Source organism: Oncorhynchus masou, chromosome 22 (genome assembly GCF_036934945.1).
Source record: "Oncorhynchus masou masou isolate Uvic2021 chromosome 22, UVic_Omas_1.1, whole genome shotgun sequence".
NCBI lineage: Eukaryota > Metazoa > Chordata > Actinopteri > Salmoniformes > Salmonidae > Oncorhynchus > Oncorhynchus masou.
In genome coordinates this window covers 29,286,864-29,294,070 of record NC_088233.1, presented here as the reverse complement: position 1 = coordinate 29,294,070, position 7,207 = coordinate 29,286,864, and the positions used below count along the sequence as shown (strand labels likewise).

Below are 7,207 nucleotides of genomic sequence, written 5' to 3'. Positions count from 1 at the left end.
CACATACACAACCAATGCCTCTGACACACTTGAGGCCTCTATCAAGTCTCACATGCACATTCAATGCCTTACAATTACAATTTGTAAGTCGCTCTGGATAAGAGCGTCTGCCAAATGACTTAAATGTAAATGTAAATGTACAATGCCTCATTCACACACACCTGGCATATCACGGACACCTGCACACCCAACGCCACTAGAACAGACTTCCCCAGAGTGTGTTCTTTCTCTAACACACTGCTTACATGAGTGGTCTGTGTCCATTCACTGCCACAGTCGTTATCAGAAATACACAGACACACTGTCTCACAACTGTGTCAATTAAATAGCCCTCCTCTAAATCCTCCTGTCTCTGTCTTTGGGGTGTTCTCCTGTCTCTCTGCAGATACAGTCTATGGGAGATAAGGCCTACAAGTGGGAGCTCTGGTGGTCCTGAGACTGATGTACAGAAAGATGGAGAACTACCTCTCTCTTCGTTAGACAGAAGTAGGGAGGGTGGGTCACGCTGCAGGCTCAGGAGTTCTCTGAGGAGGAAACAGTTGCAGTGAGCTGAAATCCTAGGTCCTGGGTGAGGCTGAGTGAGTGTCCCCTGGATGTCCTCCGGTCAGGCAGGGTGGTGAGTCCCAAAGGGGAGAGGGAGCTGGGAGGGTAGATCAGCCCCCCTAAGGCCTGGAGAGCTTTGGAAGCTGAGCTAGTGGAAATGTGAGAGCAGTTTGTTCCTGAGACTACCAGCCTATTTTTCCTCCTCTCCTGGCTTAGCTCTGTTTGTGACAGTTGTAGACGTCAGTCCTACAAAGAGGATTGGAGGAATTAAAGCAGGAGGGGCAACTGGCTGGAGGGAGAGATGAGAGAGGGAGTGAGAGTTCAGTGATAGAGAAGGGGTGGAGGGAAGGGTTGGGGGTGGAGAGCTGTAAAACACACTTTCCCAGTATCTCCATGGTGAGGGGTGTGTGTTACTAGTCTCAGACTGTATTTTGTAGGCAGGTTACCTAAATGTAACTCTGTGCTCTGCTGAAACCATTGACTGAGGGGAGAGTGACTGGGTTTCTAGGGGCATTTTCAGGAACATCATCTGCAGATGATTAGTGCTTGTGACAGTTGCTGAGGGATTGGACCAGCAAAGCCTATTTAATACTCACTTACAGTCTCTTTCTCTCCCATTCTCTTTCTCTTTCTTTCTCCAGTAGCCTCTCCCCTCTAATCCCATTGACCATATTGAAAAAAAAGTATTCGTATTTTACTCTGTGGATGTAGCCCGATCTGTATTCCACATGTAATACAAACATGCATTTTCTTACATAACACAATGGAACGCCACAAGTACATTTGTTTCCGAACTTCCACCACTTTGTGCCCCGCTGAACTCTTTTTTTAAATTAATATTATTAATGTGCCCCGCTGAACTCGCCCCAAGTGGCATCCGTGATGATGACGTCTAATAAACGTGACAGCCACTGCAGTTGTAAAGACGCGACGAAAATGGCTACGTGTGTAATGCTACGTTGCTTGTCTTCCAACTTTACCTCTGCCATGCCCTTTCTCTACAGCTCGGCACAGCTAACTCCCTCTCGGCTGGTATCCAGGGCATATGTACAACGGACTCTGTTCACTACCACCCGACTCTCATCAGGTACTTGGTTGTGGACCTTGCAACACAGGTGGCTAGCTAACACGCTAACGTTAGCTAGTTCATAACAAGGACGTTCTTGTTTTGCATAGCACGGACATAACGTAGCTAGTTCTTTTTTTCCATAACGTAGCTAGTTAGCTAAGCGTGTAGATTAGAAGTAGACGAATAACTGTTTTTAGGTGTGTCGACTTATGTGTAGCTACTCGAACTAATTGCAATTTTCGCCTGAATTCCACAGCTCTTAAATTCACAGACAAACACGAATGGATACGAGTAGAGGGGGAGGTAGGGACGGTTGGCATCAGCAAATTTGCTCAGGTGGGTTGTTCTCGAGGCATGCTATCACTAGTTCTTAAAGACATGTTTCGGTACCTGAGTGACAAATTATTTAAACCTGCTTTGGGCTGGATGTGTCAATGTGTAGTTCATACATGCAAAATTAGTCTTACCTCAATTAGCCATGAAAGTGACTTTTTTCTTGAATCTGTGCCATGCCATTTTCACTACATACCCTAGCAATTAGAGTTGTAGCCAATGAGCTTCTTCAGCCCCTCGCATTTGAGTGACAACTAACAAAAGGCCTTCTCAGCGATATCCAAGGAGTTTGCAGGGTGGACACAGCAGAGAGGGGGAGCAATGATGTGTTGCACATACGTGACCTAGTATGCAAATTTCGTGGACCTCTTTTGGCTTGTGAGTGCTAATTTCAGAACTACTGGCTAAAAAGTATACACAAGTACCGGACAATCTCTTTAAGAGCCCCATTGGGACCTGTGGTCTTCTTACCAACCCACTGTTAGTACATGTTGGTGCTTCCAACACATCATGAATCATCAGTGTTGTTGGGACTGACAAGTCTCATTTAATTGGTAAAATCTAAATTTGTGCCCTGCAGGAGGCTCTAGGAGATGTGGTGTACTGTGGACTACCAGAGGTTGGCACACAGCTGGCACAGACTGGTAAGCAGCAAATCAAATTAGCAGATGTTAATGCGAGTGTAGCGAAATGCTTGTGCTTCTAGTTCCGACAATACAGTAATAACCAACAAGTAATAACCTAACAATTTCACAACAGCTACCTTATACACACAAGTGTAAAGGGGTGAAGAATATGTACATAAAGATATATGAATGAGTGATGGTACAGAACGGCATAGGCAAGATGCAGTTGGTGGTATAGAGTACAATATATACATATGAGATGAGTAATGTAGGTTATGTAAACATTATATTAAGTGGCATTGTTTAAAGTGGCTAGTGATACATTTTTTACATGTTTGGCAGCAGCCACTCAATGTTAGTGGTGGCTGTTTAACAGTCTGATGGCCTTGAGATAGAAACTGTTTTTCAGTCTCTCTGTCCCTGCTTTGATGCACTTGTACTGACCTCACCTTCTGGATGATAGCGGGGTGACCAGGCAATTGCTCGGGTGGTTGTTGTCCTTCATGATCTTTATGGCCTTCCTGTGACATCGGCTGGTGTATGTCCTGGAGGGCAGGTAGTTTGCCCCCGGTGATGCGTTGTGCAGACCTCACTACCCTCTGGAGAGCCTTACGATTGTGGGCGGAGCAGTTGCCATACCAGGCGGTGATACAGCCCAACAGGATGCTCTCGATTGTGCATCTGTAAAAGTTTAAGTGCTTTTGATGACAAGCCAAATTTCTTCAGCCTCCTGAGGTTGAAGAGGCGCTGCTGCACCTTCTTCACCACGCTGTGTGTGGGTGGACCAATTCAGTTAGTCCGTGATGTGTACGCCGAGGAACTTAACTTTCTACCCTCTCCACTACTGTCCCGTCGATGTGGATAGGGGGGTGCTCCCTCTGCTGTTTCCTGAAGTCCACAATCATCTCCTTTGTTTTGTTGAGTGTGAGGTTATTTTCTTGACTCCACACTCCGAGGGCCCTCACCTTCTCCCTGTAGGCCGTCTCGTCGTTGTTGGTAATCAAGCCTACCACTGTAGTGTCGTCTGCAAACTTGATGATTGGGTTGGAGGCATGCATGGCCACGCAGTCGTGGGTGAACAGGGAGTACAGGAGAGGGCTCAGAACGCACCCTTGTGGGGCCCCAGTGTTGAGGATCAGTGGGGTGGATGTGTTGTTACCTACCCTCACCACCTGGGGGCGGCCCGTCAGGAAGTTCAGTATTCAGTTGCACAGGGCGGGGTCGAGTCCCAGGGTCTCGAGCTTGATGACGAGTTTGGAGGGTACTATGGTGTTAAATGCTGAGCTGTAGCATTCTCACATAGGTATTCCTCTTGTCCAGATGGGTTAGGGCCATGTGCAGTGTGGTTGCGATTGCGTCGTCTGTGGACCTATTGGGGCGATGAGCATATTGGAGTGGGTCTAGGGTGTCAGGTAGGGTGGAGGTGATATGGTCCTTGACTAGTCTCTCAAAGCACTTCATGATGACAGAAGTGAGTGCTACGGGGCGGGGCGCTAGTCGTTTAGCTCAGTTACCTTAGCTTTCTTGGGAACCGGAACAATGGTGGCCCTCTTGAAGCATGTGGGAACAGCAGACTGGGATAAGGATTGATTGAATATGCCTGTAAACACACCAGCCAGCTGTTCTGCGCATGCCCTGAGGCTGGGGATGCCGTCTGGGCCTGCAGCCCTGCGAGGGTTAACACGTTAAAATGTTTTACTCACGTCGGCCGCAGTGAAGGAGAGTCCGCAGGTTTTGGTAGCGGGCCGTGTCAGTGGTCCTCAAAGCGAGCAAAGAAGTTGTTTAGTCTGTCTGGGAGCAAGACATCCTGGTCTGCAACGGGACTGGTTTTCTTTTTGTAATCCGTGATTGACTGTAGACCCTGCCACATACCTCTTGTGTCTGAGCCGTTGAATTGCGACTCTACTTTGTCTTTATACTGACGCTTAGCTTGTTTGATTACCTTGCGGAGGGAATAGCTACACTGTTTGTATTCGGTCATGTTTCCGGTTACCTTGCCCTGGTTAAAAGCGGTGGTTCGCGCTTTCAGTTTTGCCCGAATCATGCCATCAATCCACAGTTTCTGGTGTGGGAATGTTTTAAGTTGCTGTGGGTACGACAGCGCCAATGCACTTGCTAATGAACTTGCTCACCGAATCAGCGTATTCGTCAGTGTTGTTTGACGCAATGCGGAACATATCCCAGTCCACGTGATCGAGGCAATCTTGAAGCGTGGAATCAGCTTGGTCGGACCAGCGTTGAACAGACCAGAGAGCGGGAGCTCATGACCTGGCCTATCGCTGTCCTCTTTTTAGATGAATTTGGAGCATTGGAGAGTGTGAAGGCAGCCAGTGAACTGTACTCTCCTCTAACCGGGGAAGTAACAGAGGTCAACACACTCCTGGCAGACAACCCCGGCCTCGTCAACAAGTCCTGCTACAAAGACGGTGAGCACACACACCCGCCCGCAGACATACAGTGAGCCCCAAAAGTATCCGGACAGTGACACATTTTGTTGCTGTTTTGGCTCTGTACTCCATAACTTTGGATTTGAAGTGATACAATGACTGAGGTTAGAGTGCAGACTGTCCGTTTTAATTTGAGGGTATTTTCATCCATATCGGGTAAACCATTTAGAAATGACAGCATTTGTTAAACGCACAAATATACAAGAAATGTGTGCTTCTCTAGCTTTCTCACTTATTTTTCACAATTCATTCAGAATTATCAGTAATAATGGTAGCATCCACATTAATGTAGAAGTGTTTAGAAACATATATTCTTATTTACAATAAAAGTCACTCCAAAATGACTTATTTACCATTAATTTCTATTGGGCGCAAAATAATCTGAAACGCAACCAAAACAAACAACAAATGCATCCAACAAATGTGTAGAGTCACAAGCTTGATGTAATCATTGCTTGTTGTGAATATGGGACCAAATACTTAACTTTGGACTACTTTAATACACATAGGTGAATTAGTCCCAATACTTTAGTTCCCCTTAAAATGGGGGTGGGGGGGGACTGTACAAAAGGTTAAGTAATTTCCAAACGATCTATCAATATGGATGAAAATACCTTCAAATTAAAGCTGACAAGTCTGTAGTTTAACCTCATAGTAGTTGTATCATTTCAAATCCAAATTGCTGGAGTACAGAGCCAAAACAAAATTGTCACCGTCCCAATACTTTGAGCTCACTGTATATGCATACACTAGTCTAAACGCATTCTTGACACGCACAAACACACATATCATTGATTATTTTAGAAATAATATTCAAACAAGGCCTGTGACTAGGCTCACCTGACTTCTAATCCTTGCTGGGACAGGATGGCTGATGAAGATGACCATTGCTAACCCTAAGGAGCTGGATGCTCTGATGGATGAGAAGGCTTATGAGAGATACATCAGATCCATAGAAGACTAGCATCGCCTAGACGCAACCCTCATCACCCCCTCACCTGCCTAGCAATCCCTACTAGAGAGGAAGTGCACCAGTTGTGCCGGGAGTCAGATGTGACACTACACCGGGAAACCACCAGAAACGCCAGAGAAGTAGCAGAGCTCATCCATATTGACTTGCCAGTGTTATTGTGGTCTGAATGTTAAGTCTTTAGTGTACTGGTAATGACTATGACCTAATGGGGATGTTGGGAGCAAATGTCTTACACATGTGGCATGACGTACTGTACAAGGCTGATGTAGAGTGATACTGTACGAGTCCTGATGCATTCTCTGGCTGAATCTCAAGTCTTATCCTTGATTCCTTGTGTCCTTTCTCCACTTCCTTAAAACAGAGGGTTTCATTATGTTTTGAGGAGTTAAGGACACAAAAGAATTGAGGAAAATGCTTTAAAATTAATCCTCAGTCTTCCACTCAAAGCCTTCCCCAAGCACAGGGGATGAGGAACTTTTGCTGCATTTATAATTGAGAAGTTAATTATACCAGTTGGATGTATTCACATGCTTTTAACTAATTGAGAAATTGGATGATGAGTTTCCCACTAGTAATTATGAGTTGTAGTGGGGTTGAAGTAGATTTTTCCCAGTTGTGTGTGTGGTAAATACCACCTTCCCACTTGGTTATGAATGCAGCATCAAGACTGAACACTACTGGGAAAAATAGTGCAATTCTGAGGACTATCAAATACAGCTGTCTGGATCAGTCCATCTGGTAGGGGAGGGGGAAGGGCTAATAATAAAGCACTTTGGATCTGGAGCAGGCTGGTTTCTACTGTATGTTGTTGTGCGTCTATGCACAGGCACTGAAGATTACATAAAAATAAAACTCTTGACTTGCACTTCCTTGTGTTTACTTAGTGCAAGTCCTGTCCACTTCATCCCCCCTGAGTACTTTTACTGAGATGTCTGTGTAGCCTCTGATACTAGTTTGGAAAGACGGCACTTAAAGATTATTTTTTCATTAATGTTTATATTTGCTTGAATTCCTTAGTACAAATATTGCATATTAACAAAATGACACCTAGTAGCAGCACTTGCAGTTGATTCAGCCTGCATTACTAAATTATGACTGGTAAAGGACAAATGTAAACCAATTCAATTAAACAGCAGTTTGTCCTTGTTACACAGACTAACCACACTGTTCCCGCACCGATGACATGGATGTCGATTAAGGCAGCCCCCCCACACCT

At 45.4% G+C, this 7,207-nt stretch overlaps 1 protein-coding gene across 1 annotated transcript; it reads left to right on the top strand.

Annotated features, from left to right (window-relative positions):
- Positions 1-1,454: 1,454 nt before the first annotated feature.
- LOC135509301 (glycine cleavage system H protein, mitochondrial-like) lies at positions 1,455-6,856 on the top strand. Its single transcript, XM_064929838.1, has 5 exons — positions 1,455-1,630; positions 1,869-1,948; positions 2,526-2,589; positions 4,866-4,997; positions 5,885-6,856. The coding sequence occupies exons 1-5, from the start codon at positions 1,480-1,482 to the stop codon at positions 5,980-5,982; spliced, it is 525 nt and encodes a 174-aa protein (XP_064785910.1). The 5' UTR covers positions 1,455-1,479; the 3' UTR covers positions 5,983-6,856.
- The last annotated feature ends 351 nt before the right edge of the window (positions 6,857-7,207 follow it).

Bases quoted from the DNA above. Each gene is read 5' to 3' on its own strand.
- LOC135509301 (XM_064929838.1), top strand. From the start codon at position 1,480: ATGGCTACGTGTGTAATGCTACGTTGCTTGTCTTCCAACTTTACCTCT. The intron at 1,949-2,525 runs GTGGGTTGTTCT...TGTGCCCTGCAG, and splicing joins GCATCAGCAAATTTGCTCAG to GAGGCTCTAGGAGATGTGGT. The intron at 4,998-5,884 runs GTGAGCACACAC...TTGCTGGGACAG, and splicing joins CAAGTCCTGCTACAAAGACG to GATGGCTGATGAAGATGACC.